The following is a 25,168-nucleotide window of genomic DNA, read 5'->3' on the forward strand; positions in this document are numbered from 1 at the left end:
TGTGCGACTGTCTTGGTTACTTGGGGAGCCACAGCCTGGTCTGAATAATGTGTCCGGGTTTCGCCCTGCCTGAAACCCGGACACAAGATTCAAAGCCCGGACTGCCCGGGTGAATCCTGCACAAGTGGCAACCCTAAGACAGGGCTCTGTCCTGGAACCGATTCTGTTTAACTTGCTCATAAATGATATAGATTTCGGAATAAATAGTTCAATATCAGTGTTTGCTGAAAACAAGAAGCTAAACAGGACAATAACTTCACAAGATATAACAATATACATGAAGACCTTAATAAAATAGAGGGGTGAGCGGCTATAGGGCAGGAAAATGTAAACTTCAGGTGCTTTCACACTAAAAAAAAGCACCTGAATAGCTCACATAAACCTTTTTTCCATTAAAATCAATGAATGCTTTCACACTGGGGCAGTACGAAAAAATGTACTGAAAAAATGCCCCTCTCCATTGAAATGAATGGAAAGCTCTTCAAAAGCGCCTGAAAAGCTCTTCAAAACAGACGTGTACTGCCGAAAAAATTTTTTTTTTTTTTTTTTTTTTTTCGTTTTTCGAGTTATTCGTTACGATCGCAGTTCGTAAATTAAAAAATTTGCCGTAAATTCATAAATCAGAAAGAAAATCAGAAAATTTGAAAGAATAACTAACTATTAAATCATAGGTTGGCTGTTAGTGAACGTAACGCATACAAATTTATCCGCAACAATGAATTCCGTATCTAAACAAAATGGAATGGAACAAATTAATAATAAATGATAATAATAATAAAAAGTTTTTGTTATTCCTATTTTTATTTATTATTATTAATTGGTTACGTTCTATTCGTTTAAATACAGAATCCGTTATTTTGAATAATTCGTAACTTCGGATAAATTCAAATTCGTCTTTACGTTCACAGCCAAATTTTAAAGGGAATTCCAATACCTATAATTGAATAGTTAAGGAGAGCATGTTAAAGTGGGAGTCCGCCGGGACTCCGTGTTTTTTTTTTTTTTAAAAGCCAGCAGCTACAAATACTGCAGCTGCTGACTTTTAAAATAGTGACACTTACCTGTCCAGCGCGCCCGCGATGTCGGCACCCGAAGCCGATCTCTAGATCGTCTTGTCGGGTGCTGCCGCCGCCATCTTGGGTATGGGAATCAGGAAATGGAGCCTTTCGGCTTCATTTCCCGGTTCCCTACTGCGCATGCGCGAATCGCGCTGCGCAATAAGGATGGTCCCGCTGCCTCTGGGATCTGTGTGTTTCCCAGCAGGCAGCGGGGCACTTGCGGAAAGGGGCGTAATCTACGCCCCTTTCCGCAGAGAGCTATCCCGGAAGTGGGTGCAGAATACCTGTACTGTACAGGTATCTGCACCCCCTTCCCCCTGAAAGGTGCCAATTGTGGCGCCGGAGGGGGGGAGGGTTCCGATGAGCGGAGGTCCACTTTAGGGTGGACCTCCGCTTTAAGGAGAAATGTCTATTGACGGCCTCCCGGCAATGTAGGTCCGCTCTGTAGCCGTCATTCATATAGCGCGGACGCAAGGAGGTTAACATAATTCCCTGATATTAACGCAATGCAGTGTGAATGGAGACAAAAAGTAAAAAAAAAAAAATCCTCCAGCCACAAATGTACAGGCTCCTCTTCTATACTGAAACTGCCTGCTCTGATTTCACTGCACACTGTGAGCTTCTCACAATGTGCAGTAGAAGCTGCAGCAAGTCAGATAGTGCCCGCCTCATTTCCTGGCTGAAGGATGTCCAGCATCATCTAACTCTTTCCTCCCCAGCCTTAGTTTCCCTGGCCTGTTCCTTTTATTCCTTGGATTTCAGTTCTTTCAATCATGGAAGCTCGGCATTACATGTGGATGTAAGAACGCCCACTCCTCCAGACTGACATCCTCCCACTCATCAGGGCATTTTTTGACATTTGTAAAAAAAGGGAGCTGGATTCCGCGCTAAACAGAAAAATCACTAAGCGGCTGCTAGAAGTGAGATACACACAAAGATAGATAGGTAAAAAGTGTAGCAGCGCAAAAAAATAAAAAAAACTATATATAAACCTGATATGAATAGGAAATATGAAATATAAAAAATCCACTCATATGGTGAAAATATGATCAAATCTCATAATTACAAAAATAATTTAGTGTGGGAAAGTGTTAATCCCTATGAATATATTACCAACAAAAGTAGATTACGTGAATATCCCAAATAATTGATAAGTGAATATCACAATTAGAATTAAGTGAAAATAAAAATATCTATATATATATCACATAGAAAATAAATAAATAAATGAATATATTCATGAAAAAGTCCAATTCAATTGAAAACAGTCCAATTCAAGTGGAAAAATCTGGTTAAAGTGACTTCTAATGCCGCGTACACACGATCAAATAATCGGGTGGAAAAGTCCGGCAAACTCAAGTCCACCGAACAATCCCCCCATGTGTAGCCTCCGGCAGACTTTTTTGACCCGAAAGTACGGCAGGCTTAGAAAGTAGTTTTGCACTCCAATCTTCCCGCCGGACTCGCATTTCGGCGAAAAATCCGGCCGTGCGTATGCCAGTCCGCCGTACTTTTGAAATGAACTGACTTTTCCCGCCCGGAGAAAAGTCCGCTCATTTCGAGCGCGCCTCCAGGTAGGCGGGGCCCGCGAAGGAGACGTCGCTGGCCCCACCACCTGGTATGGACTTAAAGGGGAACCCCAACGCCGAAAAAATCGGCGTGGGGGTTCCCCCCAGGTCCACATCAGACCCTTGTCTGAGCACGCTACCCGGCCGGCCAGGAAAGGGGGGGACGAACGAGCGCCCCCCCCCTCCTGAGCCGTACCAGGCCGCGTGCCCTCAACATGGGGGGTGCCTTGGGAAAAGCACCTTGTCCCCATGTTGATGAGGACAAGGGCCTCTTCCCGACAACCCTGGCCGTTGGCTGTCGGGGGCTTATCGGAATCCGGGAGCCCCCTTTAATAAGGGGGCCCCCGGATACCGGCCCGCCACCCTATGTGAATGAGTATGGGGTACAATGTACCCCTACCCATTCACCTGTGAAAAAAAGTACAAAAAAAAACACAACACAGGGTAAAAATAGTTTATTGCACAGCTCCGGGGGTCTTCCGTCTCCGGAGGTCTTCTCGCCGGACTTCCTCGCCGCCAGCCTCTTCTTCCGACTTTGGGGGTCTTGTCCCCCTCTTCGGGGGTCTTGTCCCCCTCTTCAGTTCTTCTGCCGGGCCACCGCGCCTTCTTATAGCTCTTTTACAGGCGGTGGCCCGGTCTTCTGTCGCCGCTGTCGTCGTTGCCGCCGCCTTCTGTTCTTCTCTTCTTCTCTTCAGATGTTGACTCGTTGCATCCTCCGCTCACAATGGCTCCGACGCGATGCGCGGCGACTTATATAGGGACATCACCGGATGATGTTCCCGCCTATTATGATGTTACAGTCCCAGCATCCTCTGGGACTGTGACACCATAATGGGCGGGGACATCATCCGGTGATGTCCCTATATAAGTCGCCGCGCATCACGTCGGAGCCATTGTGAGCGGAGGATGCGACGAGTCAACATCTGAAGAGAAGAAGAGAACAGAAGAACAGAAGAACAGAAGGCAGCGGCAACAACGACAGCAGCGACAGAAGACCGGGCCACCGCCTGTAAAAGAGCTATAAGAAGGCGCGGTGGGCCGGCAGAAGAACCGAAGAGGGGGACAAGACCTCCGAAGTCAGAAGAAGAGGCTGGCGGCGAGGAAGAAAGCAGGGCTCCTCCACTAGCAAAAGAGCTAGCAGAAGATAGCGGAGGAGTCTGGCGAGAAGACCCCGAAAGACGGAAGACCCCCGGAGCTGTGCAATAAACTATTTTTACCCTGTGTTGTGTTTTTTTGGTACTTTTTTTCACAGGTGAATGGGTAGGGGTACATTGTACCCCATACTCATTCACATAGGGTGGGGGGCCGGTATCCGGAGGCCCCCTTATTAAAGGGGGCTCCCGTATTGCGATAAGCCCCCTGCCCGCAGACCCCGACAACCAACGGCCAGGGTTGTCGGGAAGAGGCCCTTGTCCTTATCAACATGGGGACAAGGTGCTTTGGGGTGGGGGGGCCACGCGGTCCCCCTTCCCCAAGGCACCCCCCATGTTGAGGGCACACGGCCTGGTACGGCTCAGGAGGGGGGGGGGGGGCGCTCGCTCGTCCCCCCTTTCCTGGCCGGCCGGGTAGCGTGCTCGGACAAGGGTCTGATGTGGACCTGGGGGGAACCCCCACAACGTTTTTTTCGGCGTTGGGGTTCCCCTTTAAGTCCATACCAGGTGGTGGGGCCAGCGACGTCTCCTTCGCGGGCCCCGCCTACCTGGAGACCTGCTCGAAATGAGCGGACTTTCCTCCACGTGTGTGGGCGAGTCCGTTCATTTCAAAAGTAGGGCGGATAGTACGGCGGACTTAGTACGCCGTATTAGTCCACTGAAAAAGTGCCGTGTGTGGGCAAGTAGCCCGTTCGGAAAGTCGGACGGACAGTCTGGCGGGAAGTCCACCAGACTAAGTCCGTCGGATAGTCCGCTACTTGTGTACGCGGCATTAGTAAATGTAATAACGCCAAAAACCCCTTTAATCGTGAAAAGAAAAAAAAAGAAATAAGTGTCCATGTGAATCCGCCACCGATGTGAGCACCGTAAAAAATGGAGGCTTACCAGCTAGCAAGCCTTTAGGGCTTGCGACCTAAACCCGGTCGGGGCCTTTGAATTTCAAAGATGTATCGGGTGCCTTTAGTTCGGACCTCCTCTACCTGGGACACGACATGGTTAATAGGAATCAACTGAACACCTCCTTCCGGCAATGGGAAAAATTCAGCCAGTTCACCGGAGCACATAGGTAGACCCCAAGGGCAGTCACAGGAAACCCAAAAGAGAGAAGCACACCATGGCATAATATCGTAAAAACATTTATTAAATTAAAAAGAATTGCACTTACAATGAGAAATAAACCAAAAGCAAAAAAGCCGGCCGGCTGTATACAAATGTATACAAACGCCCTTCCAAGAGACCAGGTACGCAGAGACGTCAGCATGCCAAACTCCTCCCGACGTACGTTTTGTCAATACAATGACATTGTTTGGTCTGATCTATATAGTTGTATATAAAATGCACATTTTATCCTTCAAAAGGTGTTTTGCAGTGCTAAACCTTTCATCTGATTTCTAAATTGCTGCATTTGTAAATTCCAAGAGCCAATATAAAGGAATTGAAATGGTAAAAATAATTGCACTTGTGGGTTTGACTAATCGTTTTTTCTTGTTTAATTCTCCTTTAACCACTTGCCAACCGCCGCACGCCGATATATGTCGGCACAATGGCAGCATGGTCAAATGGGCATATCTGTACGTCCCCTTTAAGAACCGTGGATAGCAGGCGTGCGCGTCCGCCGCGTACAGCATGACCGTGCCCACGGAACATCGAGTCCACCAGTCTCTTGGCGATCGTGTCATGGAGCGGAATAATGGGGAGATGCCTATGTAAACAAGCAGTGATCACTATCATGTTAGTAGTAGCCCATCCCTCCCCCCCACAGTTAGAATCACTCCCTAGGACACTCTTAACCCCTTCATCGCCCCCTAGTGCTTAACCCCTTCACTGCCAGTGTCATTTACACAGTAATCAATGCATTTTTATAGCACCGATCGCTGTATGAATAACAATGGCCCCAAAATAGTGTCAAAAGTGTTCGATGTGTCCGCCATAATGCCGCAGTCATAAAAATGACAGATCACCGCCATTACTAATAAAAAAACTAAAATAAAAATATAAATTCCATAAAACTATCCCCTATTTTGAAGACGCTATAGCTTTTGCGCAAACCAATCAATGTACACTTATTGCGATTTTTTTAACCAAAAATATGTTGAAAGAATATATATTGGCCTAAACTGAGGAAGAAATTCGTTTTTTTTAAATATATTTTTGGGGGATATTTATTGTAGCAAAAGGTAAAAAATTATGAATTTTGTTCAAAATTGTCGCTCGTTTGCTTATTTGTTTATAGTGCAAAAAATAAAAACCGCAGAGGTGATCAAATACCACCAAAAGAAAGCTCTATTTGTGGGGAAAAAGGACGTCAATTTTGTTTGGGTGCAAAGTCGCATGACCGCGCAATTGTCAGTTAAAGCGATGCAGTGCCATATCGCATAAAGTGCTCTGGTCAGGAAGGGGGTAAAATCTTCCGGGGCTGAAGTGGTTAAGGGGGTGTGGCGGGGGGGTGTGTCCTATGATGACATACTTTCACAAATAATTGTCGCTCGTTCCCATCTCAAAACGTTTGGAGTTACAGTGGAACCTTCACGATTAACGAGGTTAACAAGCGTTTTGAAAGATGAGCAACTTTAAAAATAAAAATCCTGATTTGGTTTGCGTGTGTTGTCTTGCAACACGAGCAGGATTCAAGCCAATGGGGTGTGCAGTACCACATTTGGCCAGAGGTGCGGGGGCGTCAGGGGCGCTCGGAACGGTTCGGAGCCGTTCTGAAATACTCAGAAACACTGAGTGTTTTTGAGCCTTTCCGAGTTATTTCCCGGGCTCTCTGGCGCCCCCCCCCCCACCTCTGGCCATATGCGGTATTACATGCAATAGAAGTCAATGCTGAACAAATTATCTTTGTTTCCATTAACTTCTATGGGGAAACTCGATTTGATATGCGAGTGCTTTGGATTAAAAGCATTCTCCTGGCACGGATTATCTTGTAATCCAAGATTCCACTGTATGTGAGAGGAGTACTGAGGGTCCGGGCGCTGTGATGTTTTTGGGAAGCATCTACAGCACCCTGCCACCGCTCCCACCAGCCATGGTCTGCATGCATTGCATAGAGAAGCACAGAGACCCATCGATGATATCACCAAATCTGACAAGATATAGAATAAAAACAGAGGGTTTTTCTATTTAAAAATGTAATTAGCACTCTGATGATGGGGGAGGAGAAGGTACCAGGGAAGGCAAAATATAACCAGAATAAACGTTGTCTTTTTGGTTCTTTCATAGGCTCAGTTGTAGACTGGTCCTCTTTAAATGCGTATAAAAGATGTCGGCAGCCCAGAACTTTCTGACAACTTCCTCCGAAAATAGTTTACGACTTAAGTAAGAAGGAGTTGAAATGATCCTTCCTCCGTCCTGCGAGATAAGACGATGGTTATAAATACAGCTCGCGCTTTTTTATTTCGGTTCAGGGAATTGAGTGCTAGGTCTAAATTACTTGCCATTAATTTTCCAGCTGCCGAGTTTTATTGTCCTGTAATCTGGAGGGCTTGAATATGCAGATGTTCATTTGCCTAAACTTGTAATTTTGCCAGAGGGAGAGAGAACGGCTGACTTCTGTATCCCTCCCCATCTGTCCAACCGGCTCCTCTCAATAGTTATTGAAGAAAACGGCACCGGAGCACGCAGTTACCGTGCGGCAAAGCTTGCACTTGTCTACAACGAACGGGGCAGTCTGAGGTCTTTATAGCAAAATAAATTGTTTCTACTAAAGGGCAAGCCTGCCCCCCCGAATATGATGCATTGGGTTTGTGTGGTTGCTGGTAAACTAAAACATGCAATATATGGCTAGAGTTATGTAGACACTCCTCAGGATTATTGAGTCCAGGTAATTCCAGCATATAGACAACTGTACATTTCCAAACTTGTTGCCTTTTCTTTTCAGCATAAGGCCGGGTTCACACTGCTCCTACATGGAAGTCGGACAACTTCCGCTCCGTATTTGCCCAACAACTTCACGTCCAATTTCTGCTCTGTCTTTGCCCTATGACTTCAGGTCCAACTTCCGCTCTGTCTTTGCCCTATGACTTCATATCCAACTTCCGCTCTGTCTTTACCTTATTACTTTGTGTCCAACTTCCACTCTGTCTTTGCCCTATGACTTCATGTCCAACTTCCGCTTGCCCTACTAATTCATGTCCAACTTCCGTTCTGTCTTTGACCTATGACTTCATGTCCCACTACCACTCCATCTTTGCCCTACTACTTCAGGTCCAACGTCTGCTCTGTCTATGCCCTATGACTTCATGTCCAACTTCCGCTCCGTCCTTGCCCTATGACTTCATGTCCAACTTCCGCTCTGTCTTTGCCCTATTACTTCATATCCATCTTCCACTCTGTCTTTGCCCTATGACTTCATGTCCAACTTCTGCCCCGTCTTTGCCCTATGACTTCATGTCCAACTTCCGCTTTGTCTTTACCCCATGACTTCATGTCCAACTTCCGCTCCGTATTTGCCCTATGACTTCATGTCCAACTTCCACTCTCTTTGCCCTACTACTTCATGTCCAACTTCCGCTCTGTCTTTGACCTATGACTTCATGTCCAACTTCCACTCCGTCTTTGCCCTAAGACTTCATGTCCAATTTCTGCTCCGTCTTTGCCCTTCTACTTCATGTCCAACTTCCGCTCTGTCTTTGTCTTATGACTTCATGTCCAACTTTCGCTCCGTCTTTACCCTACGACTTCATGTCCAACTTCTGCTCTGTCTTTGCCCTGCTACTTCAGGTCCAACTTATGCTCTGTCTTTGCCCTATTACTTCGTGTCCATCTTCCGCTCCGTCTTTGCCCTATGACTTCATGTCCATCTTCCGCTCTGTCTTTGCCTTATTACTTCGTGTCCATCTTCAGCTCCGTCTTTGCCCTCTGACTTTGTGTCCAACTTCCGCTTGCCCTACTAATTCATGTCCAACTTCCGCTCCGTCTTTGCCCTATGACTTCATGTCCAACTTCCACTTTCTCTTTGCCCTACTACTTCATGTGCAACTTCCGCTCTGTCTTTGCCCTACGACTTCATTTCCAATTTCTGCTCCGTCTTTGCCCTTCTACTTCATGTCCAAGTTCCGCTCAGTCTTTACCCTACGACTTCATGTCCATCTTCTGCTCTGTCTTTGCCCTGCAACTTCAGGTCCAACTTCTGCTCTGTCTTTGCCCTATGACTTCATGTCCAACTTCTGCCCCGTATTTGCCCTATGACTTCATGTCCAACTTCCGCTCTGTCTTTGTTCTATGACTTCATGTCCAACTTTCGCTCTGTCTTTACCCTACGACTTCATGTCCAACTTCTGCTCTGTCTTTGCCCTGCTACTTCAGGTCCAACTTCCGCTCTGTCTTTGCTCTATTACTTCGTGTCCATCTTCCGCTCCGTCTTTGCCCTATGACTTCATGTCCATCTTCCGCTCTGTCTTTGCCCTATTACTTTGTGTCCATCTTCCGCTCCGTCTTTGCCCTATGACTTTGTGTCCAACTTCCGCTTGCCCTACTAATTCATATCCAACTTCCGCTCCGTCTTTGCCCTATGACTTCATGTCCAACTTCCACTCTCTCTTTGCCCTACTACTTCATGTGCAACTTCCGCTCTGTCTTTGCCCTATGACTTCACGTCCAACTTCCACTCCGTCTTTGCCCTACGACTTAATTTCCAATTTCTGCTCTGTCTTTGCCCTTCTACTTCATGTCCAACTTCCGCTTTATCTTTGCCCTATGACTTCATGTCCAAGTTCTGCTCCGTCTTTGCCCTATGACTTCATGTCCATCTTCCGCTCTGTCTTTGCCTTATTACTTCGTGTCCATCTTCCGCTCCGTCTTTGCCCTATGACTTTGTGTCCAACTTCCGCTTGCTCTACTAATTCATGTCCAACTTCCGCTCCGTCTTTGCCCTATGACTTCATGTCCAACTTCCACTTTCTCTTTGCCCTACTACTTCATGCGCAACTTCCGCTCTGTCTTTAACCTATGACTTCATGTCCAACTTCCACTCCGTCTTTGCCCTACGACTTCATTTCCAATTTCTGCTCCGTCTTTGCCCTTCTACTTCATGTCCAACCTCCGCTCTGTCTTTGCCCTATGACTTCATGTCCAAGTTCCGCTCCGTCTTTACCCTACAACTTCATGTCCAACTTCTGCTCTGTCTTTGCCCTGCAACTTCAGGTCCAACTTCTGCTCTGTCTTTGCCCTATGACTTCATGTCCAACTTCTGCCCCGTATTTGCCCTATGACTTCATGTCCAACTTCCGCTCTGTCTTTGTTCTATTACTTCATGTCCAACTTTCGCTCCGTCTTTACCCTACGACTTCATGTCCAATTTCTGCTCTGTTTTTGCCCTGCTACTTCAGGTCCAACTTCTGCTCTGTCTTTGCCCTATTACTTCGTGTCCATCTTCCGCTCCATCTTTGCCCTATGACTTCATGTCCATCTTCCGCTCTGTCTTGGCCCTATTACTTTGTGTCCATCTTCCGCTCCGTCTTTGCCCTATGACTTTGTGTCCAACTTCCGCTTGCCCTACTAATTCATGTCCAACTTCCGCTCCGTCTTTGCCCTATGACTTCATGTCCAACTTCCACTCTCTCTTTGCCCTACTACTTCATGTCCAACTTCCGCTCTGTCTTTGACCTATGACTTCATAACCAACTTTCACTCCGTCTTTGCCCTACAACTTCATTTCCAATTTCTGCTCTGTCTTTGCCCTTCTACTTCATGTCCAACTTCCGCTCTATCTTTGCCCTATGACTTCATGTCCAACTTCCGCTCTATCTTTGCCCTATGAACTTCCGCTCTATCTTTGCCCTATGACTTCATGTCCAACTTCCGCTCTATCTTTGCCCTATGACTTCATGTCCAACTTCCGTTCTGTCTTTGTTCTATGACTTCATGTCCAACTTTCGCTCCGTCTTTACCCTACGACTTCATGTCCAACTTCTGCTCTGTTTTTGCCCTATTACTTCGTGTCCATCTTCCGCTCCATCTTTGCCCTATGACTTCATGTCCATCTTCCGCTCTGTCTTTGCCCTATTACTTTGTGTCCATCTTCAGCTCCGTCTTTGCCCTATGACTTTGTGTCCAACTTCCGCTTGCCCTACTAATTCATGTCCAACTTCCGCTCCGTCTTTGCCCTATGACTTCATGTCCAACTTCCACTCTCTCTTTGCCCTACTACTTCATGTCCAACTTCCGCTCTGTCTTTGACCTATGACTTCATAACCAACTTCCACTCCGTCTTTGCCCTACGACTTCATTTCCAATTTCTTCTCTGTCTTTGCCCTTCTACTTCATGTCCAACTTCCGCTCTGTCTTTGCCCTATGACTTCATGTCCAACTTCTGCTCTGTCTTTGCCTTATGACTTCATGTCCAACTTCCGCTCCATCTTTGCCCTATGACTTCATGTCCAACTTCCGCTCCGTATTTGCCCTATTACTTCATGTCCAACTTCCGCTCCATCTTTGCCCTATGACTTCATGTCCAACTTCCGCTCCGTATTTGCCCTATTACTTCATGTCCAACTTCCCCTTTGTCTTTGCCCTACAATTTTATGTCCAACTTCCATGCAACTTCAATTAACGGGATCCGACTTTTATCCGTCAATACTGGGCCCTTTGAGTCTGATATGAATCTTGAAGAGACAATACCAGACCCCCCTTTCCTGACCTTCCGGGTTGCATGCTTGGATAAGGGTCTGGTAAAAAAAAAAAAAAAACAGTAAAGTAGGTCCAATTTTTTATTTTTTTTTACATTGTGAAAGATAATGTTACACAGAGTAAATTGATACCCAAAATGTCATGCTTCAAAATTGCACCTGCTTGTGGATTGGTGTCAAACTTCGACACTTAAAAATCTCAATAGGTGACGTTTAAAAATTTCTACAGGTTACCAGTTACAGAGGAAGTCTTTTGCTAGAATTATTGTTCTCACTCTAACGATCGCAGCTATACCTCACATGTGTGGTTTAAACACCGTTGACATATGCAGGAGGGACTTACCTAAGCGTTTGCTTCTGTGCGTGAGCACGGTGGGACAGCACGCTTCAAAAATGTTTTTTTTCTTATTTGTTTTACTTTATATTTTTTTATTTTTACACTATCCCTTTAAAACAAAGTTTTTGGATCACTTTCATTCCTATTACAAGGGATGTAAATATCCCTTGTAATAGAAAAAAAATATGATAGGGCTACTTTAATGTAAGATCTGGGGTCAAAAAGACCTCAGATCTCACATTTACACTTTAATGCTATATAAAAAAATAAAATAATTTTTTTTAATTAAAAAAAAATGTCCCTTTAGAGCCGTTGGGTAGAAGTGACGTTTGACGAGTCGAATGGGGGCCATCATTCCCTCACTTGATTTTTGTGCCTCTGAGGGGAGAGGATCGGATCGGAATCGTCTCCACTGCTACCGACGGCTCTGGTAAGAGGCGGAGATGACCAGAACATGGAGGGGGGGGGGGGCACCACGTGGAGACCACTTTTAATCAGAAAGCAGACTGTCCGCGGTTAAAGAAAATACTGGGGTTATGGCAGCTATCTGCTACCATAACCCTGGTAAGAGCTAAGTGATGTTTTGACGTCGCTTCCGCCCTGCAATGGTATGAAGACGGGTGGGGGCCATCTTCCCCTCACTCGTCTCCATACCCAGCAAGGAAGAGCATCCGATTTGCCGCAAGATCACTTTTATCAGCGGCGGGAGAGGGTCCACCCCTCCCGCTACACTCCGGTGCCCTCCGCTGTTTACCGGAGCTGTCGGAAGCGGTGGGAGGAGTGGGCCCTCTCTCGCCACCAATAAAAGTGATCTTGTGGCAATTCGCTGCAGAGACCACTATTATGGGAGACCAGACCGCTGGCCGAAGAAGAGGATACTGGGGTTATGGCAGCTAGCTGCTGCTATAACAACGATATTACTCTTCAAAGTTAGGACGTATATCGACGTATGGCGGTTCAGAAGTGGTTAAAGCAGAACTAAACTCTCTCAGTCAGCATTACCTATTTTTTAATCCTTATGCTGTTAGTATTAGTAAATAGATTGGAGGGTATATTATATTTAATTGTCTTTTTTTTTTATTATTTCTTCAGTTGCTTCCTGGTTTCTGTCCTAAGGAGCAGGGCCTGAAAGCTGGCCGCCACATCTTTAACAACCAATGAGTCATCAGCTGACAGCTGAATCTAAAAAAAAGAATTGCTGGCAAAAAAAATTATATTCAGGAAATAACACGGCGTGGGGTCCGTCCTCCAAATTCATACAAGGCCTTTTGGGCGACGTCACCTGGTGGCACCGCCTTCCTGTGATGTCGGCGGCCCAGCATGCACCGGTCAATGATGTCACGGGAGGCGGTGCCACCAGGTGACGTTGGCGGGTGTCCCGGCCCTTAGCTATTTAAGGAAGGTAGCAAGCAGACCGTGGGAACGTTTGTTATGAGTTCGGGTCTGGCGGTGGCGTCGGCATCGTGATTGACCATGGATCTACATCGGGGACATTTTTTAAAATTTTTAAATAAAGGACTCATCAAAAGCTCTTGTACTGTCTTTATTCTATATTACACATTTTTGGTGAATGGGTAGGGGTACCCCCTACTCATCCACATGGGGGAGAGGCCTGGATCTAGGGGGCCCTCTTGTTAAAGGGAGCTTCCAGATTCTGATAAGCCCCCTGCCCTCAGACCCCCACAACCACAGCCCAGGGTTGTGGGGAAGAGGCCCACCTGCTCCAAAGCACCCCCCCTCCATGTTGAGGGCATGTGGTCTGGTGTGGCTCAAGGTTGGAGGGGTGTTTGCACATCCTCTCCCTCTCCTGACCTGCCAGGCTGCATGTTTGGATAAGGGTTTGGTACGGATTTTGGGGGGAATCCACCACACCATTTTTTTTACAGGGGTATCCCGCCAAAATTTGGGGATGGGGGGGCGCCATTAAAAAAAAAAAAAATTGGTGTGGGTTTCCCCTCCAAATCCATACCAGACCTGAAGGGCACACGTAGTTTTTTTTCACCCGTTTTTTTTTTTTTTTTGCCGGCAATTCTTTTTCTTACATTCAACTGTCAGCAGGGAATCCCGCTCACAGCTGATTACTAATCAGTTGCTAAGGACGCAGCGTTTGGCTTCCCGACCCGCTCCTTAGCAACTAGCTATACACAGTGTGTTAAAGTAAAAAAAAAACGCATCAAAAACTAGGGTTGCCACATCAACCCTTTAAAACTAAACATAAATTACACAGTTTCTGTGACTGATTAATGTGGTAATTAACCACTTCAGCCCCGGACCAATAAACACCTTAAGGACCGGAGGTCTTTTTCCAATTTCGCACTGCGCTGCTTTAACTGGTAATTGCGCGGTCATGCAATATTGCACCCAAACGAAATTTGCGTCCTTTTCTTCCCACAAATAGAGCTTTCTTTTGATGGTATTTGATTGCCTCTGCGATTTTTGTTTTTTGCGATATAAATGGAAAAAGAGCGAAAATTTTGAAAAAAAAGATATTTTCTTCTTTTTGTTATAAGAAAAATCGAATAAGGGCATACATTTTTTATTTTACTCCTCACTACCTATCACTACCTATCACAGTTTTGAAGGCCATAAAATGCCAAGATGGCACAAAACCCCCCCAAATGACCCCATTTTGGAAAGTAGACACCCCAAGCTATTTGCTGAGGGGCATGTTGAGACCATTGAATATTTTTTTTTTGTCCCAAGGGATTGAATAATGACAAAAAATAATTATTTTTTTTTTTTTACAAAAAGTTGTCACTAAATGATATATTGCTCACACATGCCATGGTTATATGTGGAATTGCACCCCAAAATATATTCCGCTACTTCTCCCGAGTATGGGGATACCACATGTGTGGGACTTTTTGGGAGTCTATTCGCGCACGGCACCCCGAAAACCAATCACCACCTTCAGGATTTCTAAGGGTGCAAATTTTTGATTTCACTCCTCACTACCTATCACAGTTTCGAAGGCCATAAAATGCCAAAATAGCACAAAACCCCCCAAAATGACCCAATTTTGGAAAGTAGACACCCCAAGCTATTTACTGAGAGGCATGTTGAGTCCATGGAATATTTTATATTTTGCCACAAGTTGCGGGAATATTACAAACTTTTTTTTTTTTGCACAAAGTTGTCACTAAATGATATATTGCTCGCACATGCTATGGGTATAAGTCAAATTACACCCTAAAATAAATTCTGCTGCTTCTCCCGAGTACGGGGATACCACATGTGGGGGACTTTTTGGGAGCCTAGCCACGTACGGGACCCCGAAAACCAAGCACTGCCTTCCGGATTTAAATATAAAATGCTACCAAAAAAACTGTTAGCGATCGCAGGGATCAGGCCTGACTCTGCGATCGCTGCAGTTATGTGTTTAGTGTTTTGTAAGTGACAGTGATCGGACGATACTGCACTTGGGTGGGCTGGGCAGAGGGGCAAAATGCAGGTGCTAGCAGGTATCTGGGCTGATCCCGCTAACAATGCGTTTTTTTGGAATCCTAAACTGCTGGGGACGCTAGTATAGATCTGATCAGATCAGATATTGATCTGTTCAGATTCTATACCACTACGGGAGGTTTATGCTTTGCACGTGGGTGTTAGCGGTACTGGCACTAACCTAGACCCTGACCCTAAAACCTAATTGATATCACCCGCCGGGTGATCAGGGGGTTAAACCTTTATTGGGTAATAAATGGTGGGTGCCCTGATGCTATTTTTAGGTGAACCTAAAAAAAAAACTAGCTACCTAGCGACACTAATGCAGCGATCAGAAAAATGATTGCTTAGTGACACTGGCAAAAGGGGGTGAAAGGGTTAACTAGGGGCAATCAGGGGGTTAAAATCATTATTGGGTAGTATATCGGGGTACCTAGCGATATAAAAACCTGGCGGTGAACCTAAAAAAATAACTAGCTACCTAGCGACAGTAGCGACACTAATGCAGCGATCAGAAAAATGATCGCTTAGTGACACTGGCAAAAGGGGGTGAAAGGGTTAACTAGGGGCAATCAGGGGGTTAAAACCATTATTGGGTAGTATATCGGGGTACCTAGCGATATAAAAACCTGGCGGTGAACCTAAAAAAATAACTAGCTACCTAGCGACAGTAGCGACACTAATGCAGCGATCAGAAAAATGATCGCTTAGTGACACTGGCAAAAGGGGTGAAAGGGTTAACTCTAGGGGCAATCAGGGGGTTAAACCTTTATTGGGGGGGTAGGGGGCTACCCTGGACCTAACACTAACTGCCCTGACAGTTTTTACTGTTACAACTGACACTGAATGCAGTGATCAGTAAATAAATGATCAATGCAATCAGTGACACTGTGACTGGGGGGGAGGGGGGGCGATCAGGGGGGGGGGTCGGGGGGGGGGGTTGTGTACCTATGTGTACCTATGTATCAGTGTAGTGTTTTGGTGCACTTACTTTTTGTCTTCTCCTCGTAGTCCGGTCAAAAAGACCGCCCGAGGAGAATGACATCACTTCCTCCTTCCTGTGTATACAATACACAGTGGGAGGAAGCTTCTCATTGGCCAGGAGCGATCCAGAGGGGGTGGCCAGAAACCAACGGCCATCCCCTCATCACGGATCGCTCCTGAAGCGAACCGGACCGCCGTATCCAGCGGGAGGGGGTCCGATCGGACCCCCCACCCGCTGGAAGGCAGGCACGTACATGTACGTGCTTGTGCCTGCCTGTGCCATTGCGATGACGTACAATGGCAATACGGCGGTCCTTAAATGGTTAAACTCACTTGGTGCCTTACCTGCATTAAATTAGCCTCAGAACCTGTGTAATTCATATGTGTTCGGGTTTAAAGGGATGAGGTGGCAACCCTATCAAAAACGCAACATTTGCATTTTTGGTGCGGCTCCATTGAAGTCTGGGAAAGAAAGAACGGCTGCACACCACAGGAACGTTCCAACTGGTTTGAAGAAGCCCTGAGGTCAGTGTGAAATGCACGCACAAACCTCCTGGGTTCTGACACTCTTTCTTTTTTGGCTGTTTATTGCTATTTTTGGGGATAAAATCCTTAGAGCCTTCTTGTGGTGTGCAGCCATTGTTTTCTTCTTATTGACCATCGGCGGCGGCCCGTGGCTTGCACCCAATGCATTTGGACTGTAGTGACTGCTCGCCTGGAGCGGCGTCTTCCTTGTTTAAAACCATTAAAGTCTATTTAACGCAAAACACAATCTGCTGCGAGAAAAAAGTCCCTGACCCTTTTCCAAAAACGCATCGGGTAAAAAACGCATTGATGTGAACGTGCACCATAGGAAACCATGTTAAATGGACTATAGTGTACTTCTGCGTAATGCAAAATAAAAAAGCGCATAGGTGTGAACATAGTGTAACAGGCTTCCGGAAATGGGGCAACCACACCAAAAGGCCGGAGTCTCATGCATCAAGGCTAAATACAAAATGTGAATTAGGCCTTATAAAACACTGCTTAAACCACATAAACAAGGATGCTTTACATTTAAATGAAATCCAACATTCCGGTTAAGGCGTTCAATCAATGGACACGCTTTGCTTGTCTCTATTAAAAGCTTCAATGATCTATCATCCCAGTGTCCTCCTTGAGCAGCCCATGAGGGCCAATTATCTGACAAGTGCTAAGGACGCCTCTAATTAACCAATTATCACCGCTTTTGTCTTTTACGGAGTCCAATTTTCGAGCCATAGATACACTGGGATTTGTGTTTACTGCTGGACTGGACCACAATTATCCACAAAATCCTTCCAGTATGTTTTTTTGGGAGCAGAGAGCAGCAAAATTTATGAGCGTCTGTCAAAAAGTTCACACGGACCGTGAAGAGTTCAGACGTAATAATTCAATAAATCCACAAGAAGTTATTTTATTGGCACTTTTTATTTCTACTGGCTTTACAAACTAACAAAATGCAATAATATAGATGCTGGATGAAAGGTTTAATGACCATAACACTTTTTGGGAATTAAATAGTGCATTTGTTATTGAGGTGTATATACACTATATTACCAAAAGTATTGGGGCACCTGCCTTTACACGCACATGAACTTTAATGGCTTCCCAGTCTTAGTCTGTAGGATTCAATATTGAGTTGGCCCACCCTTTGCAGCTATAATTATTATTATTATTATACAGAATTTATATAGCGCTGACAGTTTACGCAGCGCTTTACAACATTAGGGTAGACATTAAAATACAATACAATTCAAGACAGGGGGAATCAGAGGGCTACAACAACTCTTCTGGGAAGGCTGTCCACAAGGTTTAGGAGTGTGTCTATGGGAATGTTTGACCATTCTTCCAGAAGCCCATTTGTGAGGTCAGACTCCTCTCTACTTTATCCCAAAGGTCTTCTATTGGGTTGAGGTCAGGCCAGTCAAGTTCCTCCACCCCAAACTCGCTCATCCATATCTTTATGGACCTTGCTTTGTGCACTGGTGCGCAGTCATGTTGGAACAGGAAGGGGCCATCCCCAAATTGTCCCTATGAAGTTGGGAGCATGAAATTGTCCAAAATGTCTTGGTGTGCTGATATTCACTGGAATTAAAGGGACAAGCCCAACCCCTGAAAAACAACCCCACACCATAATCCCCCCTCCACCAATTGATTTGGATCAGTGCACAAAGCAAGGTCTATAAAGACATGGATAATCAAGTTTTGGGTGGAGGAACTTGACTGGCCTGACCTCAACTGGACAGAACACCTTTGGGATGAATTAGAGTGGCAGGGGGGGGATTAACCTTCGCCTTCTTGTCCAACATCAGTGTCTGACCTCACAAATGCGCTTCTGGAAGAATAGTCAAACATTTCCTTGGACACACTCCTAAACCTTGCGGACAGCCTTCCCAGAAGGGTTGAAGTTGTTATAGCTGCAAAGGGTGAGCCAACTCATTTTGAACCCTAAAGACTTATGCCACATATACACGATTGGATTTTTCAACAACAAAAACGTGGATTTTTGTTCGAAAGATGTTGGCTCAAACTTGTCTTGCATACACACGATCACACAAATGTTGGCCAAAAATTTCGACCGTGAGAACGCGGTGATGTACAACACGTGCGATGGGACTACAAAAAGGAAGTTCAATAGCCCGTGCAGCTCCTTCTGCTTCATTCAGAGCCTGCGTGAAATTTTGTGCGAAGGACTTGTGTATACATGCTCTCACTTTTTCGACAACAAGTTTTGCAGTTGGAAAATCTGAGAACTTTTTATCAAACATTTGTTGGTGGAAATTCCGACAGCAAATGTTCGATGGAGCCTACACACAGTTGGACTTTCCGACAACAAGTTCACATCTAACATTTCCCGACGGAAAATCCGACCATGTGTACGCGGCATAAGACTGGGATGCCATTAAAGTTCATGTGCGTGTGAGGGCAGGCGTTCCAATACTTTTGACAATATAGTGTATGTTTGTACTTTTTGCACTTCTATTTTTATGTTGTGCTGTAACTAAAAATGTAATGGAAGTTATTTACGAGAAAAATGACTGCTGTAACCAACTGAACCCATGGTATGTTGTCTGGTATTCTATCAAGTGGGTACATTGAATGAGTCGATAGCTGACAAAACCCCTTAGTCTCACGCAATTGAATGAGAGAGCTTTGAAAAACGTCCTGGTTGTGAATTGACATATACTCAAAAGCAACAAAAGCGCACTGAACCGCATTACACCTAAAAGCCTCTTAAAAGCATTAAGAGGCATCAAAACAAACTCATTGAAAATGCCAGTAAAGCAGATGCCTTTTCGAAATGCATAGGTATGAATGGCCCGGTCCCCGGGCAAAGCAGCGCGACTCCATCCCCTGCATCTTCCTAATTTTTGCATTTATCTCTTTACAGAAAACAAGGAAAATGACGAATCGTCCAAGTGCCATCCTCTTATCCCTGTGAAATATCTCATTATCATCCTCTTCGCTGTCCTCGTTATTGCTCTGGCGATTGCTACAGGCCTGATTGGTGAGTGTTATCCATTATTTAGTGGTGTCTCCATTAAATTGTCAAGGATTAAATGTTTTACAATCCTCTTGAAAGGAAGAATGGAGACAGTTAGCGTCCTCTTTTTCATTAAGCAGAGCAGGCTGACCTTTCTCACCTTCGTCGTCTCACAGGCGCAATGAATGGCCGATGGCTTGATAGCTTGTTTATCTGTGTATTAATGGCTTAATTGGACAGTAGGCATTCATTATGGCGGATAACTTTGCTGCACTTTCTGTACTCGGTAAATAGTCAGCGTCAAGCGGTTGCCACGTCTGGTCCCTGTACAATTTAGCCGAGCATTAATCTTCTTTGGTGTCCCTTTGCAAGCTGCAGAGTTCAGATCGGAGCAAGTGCAGTCAGCTTATTGGGCTTTATAAAAGTGTCATAAACAACGGTTTAGTCTTCTCAAGAGGAAAAGGGGCACTTGGCTCCTCCAGAGCTCTGGATTGTCTAAAACTACTGCAGAAAAATCAGTTATGCTTAAAGGAGATTGGAATTTTTATAATATTTTGGCGTTAACTAAAAACTACACAATTATAAAGACCATCGCTGGGTAGAATTTTGAATGCGAATTCTTTGGAAAATAATGTTCTAAGTGTAGTGCACCCTACGTAGGAGCCGCTGGTGAATAGAGATAGCCCACCCTACACAGCCAGGCACACCAAATTCTCACAGGCTTCTGGAGTCAGAAAACAGTCCAGCACTTTTGTTTTATTGAGGGGATAAAACCCTTGGGTAGGGATTAGGGAGATTATGGGATGCCCACTTGACTTCAGAACAATGCTTCAGGGACAACTTTCCTATGTACAGCTATATACACTCCCCTCTTCCTCCAGCACTAAACTTGCTTGCAGAATTCCAGCTGATGGTTAATTTGAAAGTGGCAACAGTCAGATTTTGAGGCAAAAGCCCTTTACAGGCAGGGACCCTGGACCTCTTGGGTTGTGTAGCAAAGTACAGGCGTCCCCCAGGTTACAAACAAGATAGGGACTGTAGGTTTGTTCTTAAAGGGGTTGTAAAGGTTCGTTTTTTATTTTCTAAATAGGTTCCTTTAAGCTAGTGCATTGTTAGTTCACTTACCTTTTCCTTCGATTTCCCTTCTAAATGTTTTTTTCTTTGTTTTCTTTGTCTGAATTTCTCACTTCCTGTTCCTCCTCAGTAAGCTGTTCAGTAAGCTGTTCTGGCTGACTAAACACAGCTCAGATGATGGTGTGAAGTTTACTGAGGAGAAACAGGAAGTGAGAAATTCAGACAAAAAAAAAACACTTAGAAGGGAAATCGAAGGAAAAGGTAAGTGAATCAACAATGCACTAACTTAAAGGAACCTATTTAGAAAATAAAGTTGAATTTGTTTGTAGGTCAAAACAGGTAAATTTGTTAAGTGTAGCTTCAGCCAAAACATCTATTTTTAAGATTTTTGGATAGTATAAGGAAGGGTTATCACCCCTGCAACATTTGTTTTGCTGTCTGTACCCCTGTTCAAAAGATTTTACCTCACTTTCTGTCCCTATGACAATTGGATTTTGAAAATTTTGTGTTGTTAGGCAAACATGGACGGGTGATAAAGCTCCAGTGGAGACATATATTTTCCATTATAACTCTTACATAGGGATGAGCTTCGCGTTCGAGTCGAACTCATGTTCGACTCCAACATTGCCTGTTCGGGCAATTTGGGATATTCGCGGCAAATTCGAAAAGCCGCAGAACATCCTGTAAAAGTCTATGGGAGAAATCTAAAGTGCTAATTTTAAAGGCTTATATGCAAGTTATTATACTAAAAAGTGTTTGGGGACCTGGGTCCTGCCCCAGGGGAGCAGTGATTTTAATAATGCTTAAAGTGAAACAATAAAAGTGTAATATTCCTTTAAATTTCGTACCTGGGGGGTGTGTATAGTATGCCTGTAAAGGGGTGCATGTTTCCCGTGCTTAGAACTGTCCCTGCACAAAGTGTAATTTCTGCAGGAAAAAAAGTCATTTAAAAGCACTCGCGGCTATAATGAATTGTTGGCTCCCTGTAATACAGAGAACAGTCATTGAAAGTCATTGATAAAAAAAAAAAAGCGAGGGGTTCCCCCCAAATTCAATTACCAGACCCTTCAGGTCTGGATGGATTTTAAGGGGAACTCCATGCCAATTTTTTTATTTTTTTTTAAATGGCGTGGAGCTCCTCCCAAAAATCCATACCAGACCCTTTATCTGAGCATGCAACCTGGCAGGCCGCAGGGAAAAGAGGGGGGTCGAGACACAAGGGGAAACCCGGGCTTCCCCAGTGACGTGCGTGTGACCCCACCCCCCTCTGATGTAACGGAAACCTGCACCTGTACCTGTGATGTATGGGGAAGCCTGGTTTCCCCTTGCGTCAGAGGGGGGCGGGGTCAGGTGACGGGTGGCCCCGTCCTCCTCAGCTAAAACCTGTCAGGCTGCCGGGATTCCCGCAGTGTCTCCGGTGGAGACAGGATAGATGCGCTGGACCATCGGTAGAGATCACCCATCGCTGGACCCCAGAGAAGAGATCAGACATCGTTGGACCCCGGAGAAGAGATCACCCATCGTTGGACCCCGGAGAAGAGATCAGGCATCGTTGGACCCCGGAGAAGAGATCACCCATCGTTGGACCCCGGAGAAGAGATCAGCCATCGCTGGATAGCAAGAGTGGATTACCACCACTGGAATCTTTTTTTTATTTTTAATAAAGGACTTTTCCCAATGGTGTATGTGTGCTTTTTAACCACTTCAATACAGGGCATTTATACACCCTTCCTTCCTAGACCAATTTTTAGCTTTCAGCGCTCTCACACTTTGAATGCCAATTACTCAGTCATGCAATACTGTACCCAAACAAAATTTGTATCATTTTTTTCATACAAATAGAGCTTTCTTTTGGTGGCATTTAATCACCACTGGGTTTTTTATTTTTTGCGACATAAGTGAAAAAATAGTAAAAATTTTGAAAAAAAAAAACACTTTTTGTTAGTTTCTATGATAAAATTTTGCAAATAAGTCATTTTTGTTCATAAATTTGGGCCAAAATTTATACTGCTACATCTCTTTGGTAAAAATAACCCAAATTAGTGGATATTATTTAGTCTCTTTGAAAGTTATAGAGTCTACAAGCTATGGTGCAAATCATTTAAAATTGATCACATCTGATGCACTGATGGCCTATCTCATTTTTTGAGGCTCTGAAATGTCAGGAAAGTACAAATATCCCCGAAATGACCCCTTTTTGAAAAGTAGATAGTCCAAGGTATTTAGTAAGAGGCATGGTGCATTTTTTGAAGTTGTAATTTTTTCCCACAATTCTTGGGAAAAAGAAGAATGTTTTTTCTTTTTTTGCTTTGTTTTTACAAAATTGTCATAATAACAAGTTATTTCTCATACACAGCATATGCATACTTCCAATTACACCCCAAATACATTCTGCAACTCTTCCCGAGTATGGCGATACCACATGTGTGGGACTTTTACACAGGCTGGCCAGACAGAGAGGTCCAACATGCAGGGAGCACCGTCAGGGGTCCTAAGAGCATAAATGACACCTCTAATTTCCTAACGACCTATTACATTTGTGAAGGCCCTGGAGCACCAGGACAGTAGAATTACCCACAAAATGACCCCATTTTGGAAAGAAAACACCCCAACATATATTCTATGAGGCATAATGAGTCTTTTGAACAGTTAATTTTTTTCCACAAGTCTTCGGAAAACGTGGAAAGAAAATGAAAACATATTTTTTTTTACAAAAAGTGGTCAGTTTATAAGATATTTCTAACTCAAAGCATTTACATAGCAAAAATGACACCCCAAAATACATTCTGCTACTCATCCGGAGTATGGCGATACCACATGTGTGTGACTTTTACACAGCCTGGCCACATACAAAGGCCCAACATGCAGGGAGCACCGTCAGGCATTCTAGGAGTATAACAACTTATTACATTTGTGAAGGCCCTGGAGCACCAGGACAATGGAATTACCCCATTTTGGAAAACAAACACCCCAAAGTATATTCTATGAAGCATTATGAGTCTTTTGAACAGTTAATTTTTTTACACAAGTTTTCAGAAAACGTGGAAAGAAAATTAAAATCTTTTTTTTTTTTTACGCAAAGTTGTCCATTTATAAGATATTTCTAACACATAGCATGTATATAGCAAAAATGACACCCCAAAACACATTCTGCTACTCCTCCCGGGTATTGCGATACCACATGTGTGAGACTTTTACACAGCCTGTCCATATACAGAGGTCCAACATTGAAGTAGTACCTTCAGGCGTTCTACGAGTATAAATTACACATCTCATTTCATTCCTACCTCTCACAATTTTGAAGGTCCTGGAGCACCAGGACAATGGAATTACCCCCAAAATGACCCCATTTTGGAAAGCAAACACCTCAACGTGTATTCTATGAGGCATGGGCTGCAAATAGGTACTCGGGTACTCTGATGGGCTGGTGACAGGTACTCTATTACTCCGACAGGCTGGTGACAGGTACTCCGTTACTCCGACGGGCTGGTGACAGGTACTCCGTTACTCCGACGGGCTGGTGACAGGTACTCGGGTACTCAGATGGACTGTGACAGGTATTCGGGTACTCAGATGAACTGTGACAGGTACTCAGATGAACTGTGACAGGTACTCAGGTACTCAGATGGATTGTGACAGGTACTCAGATATTCGGGGGCTCAGATGGGCTGGGACAGGTACTCAGATGGGCTGTGACAGGTACTCAGGTACTTGGGTACTCAGATGGGCTGACAGGTACTCAGGTACTCAGATGGACTGACAGGTACTCAGGTACTCGGATACTCAGATGGACTGTGACAGGTACTCAGGTACTCGGATACTCAGATGGACTGTGACAGGTACTCGGGTACTCAGATGGGCTAACAGGTACTCAGGTACTCGGGTATTCAGATGGGCTGTGACAGGTACTCGGGTACTCAGATGGGCTGTGACATGTACTCGGGTACTCAGATGGGCTGACAGGTACTCAGGTACTCGGATAGTGATACTCAGATGGACTGTGACAGTTACTCAGGTACTCGGATACTCAGATGGACTGTGACAGGTTCTCGGGTACTCAGATGGGCTGACAGGTACTCAGGTACTCGGGTACTCAGATGGGCTGTGACAGGTACTCGGGTACTCAGATGGGCTGTGACAGGTACTCGGGTACTCAGATGGGCTGTGACAGGTACTCGGGTACTCAGATGGACTGACAGGTACTCAGTTACTCGGATACTCAGATGGACTGTGACAGGTACTCAGGTATTCGGATACTCAGATGGGCTGGTGACAGGTACTTGGGTACTCAGATGGGCTGGTGACAGGTACTCGGGTACTCAGATGGGCTGGGACAGGTACTCGGGTACTCAGATGGGCTGTGATGGGTGATGACAGGTACTTTGATGGGTGATGACAGATACTTTTATAGGTGATGACAGG

General features: G+C 45.0%; 1 protein-coding gene across 2 annotated transcripts in view; it reads left to right on the forward strand.

Annotated features, from left to right (window-relative positions):
- TMPRSS3 (transmembrane serine protease 3) overlaps positions 1 to 25,168 on the forward strand; it is a 116,026-nt gene that overhangs the window by 8,295 nt on the left and 82,563 nt on the right. For both annotated transcript variants that reach the window (XM_077479806.1, XM_077479805.1), the window contains one exon: positions 19,580 to 19,696. In XM_077479806.1, the coding sequence (XP_077335932.1) occupies positions 19,580 to 19,696 (117 nt within the window). The remainder of the gene's footprint in view (positions 1 to 19,579; positions 19,697 to 25,168) is intronic.

This window comes from Lithobates pipiens, unplaced genomic scaffold (assembly GCF_037356315.1).
Source record: "Lithobates pipiens isolate NorthernLeopardFrog02 unplaced genomic scaffold, aLitPip1_a1.2 Scaffold_16, whole genome shotgun sequence".
Taxonomy (NCBI): Eukaryota; Metazoa; Chordata; class Amphibia; order Anura; family Ranidae; genus Lithobates; species Lithobates pipiens.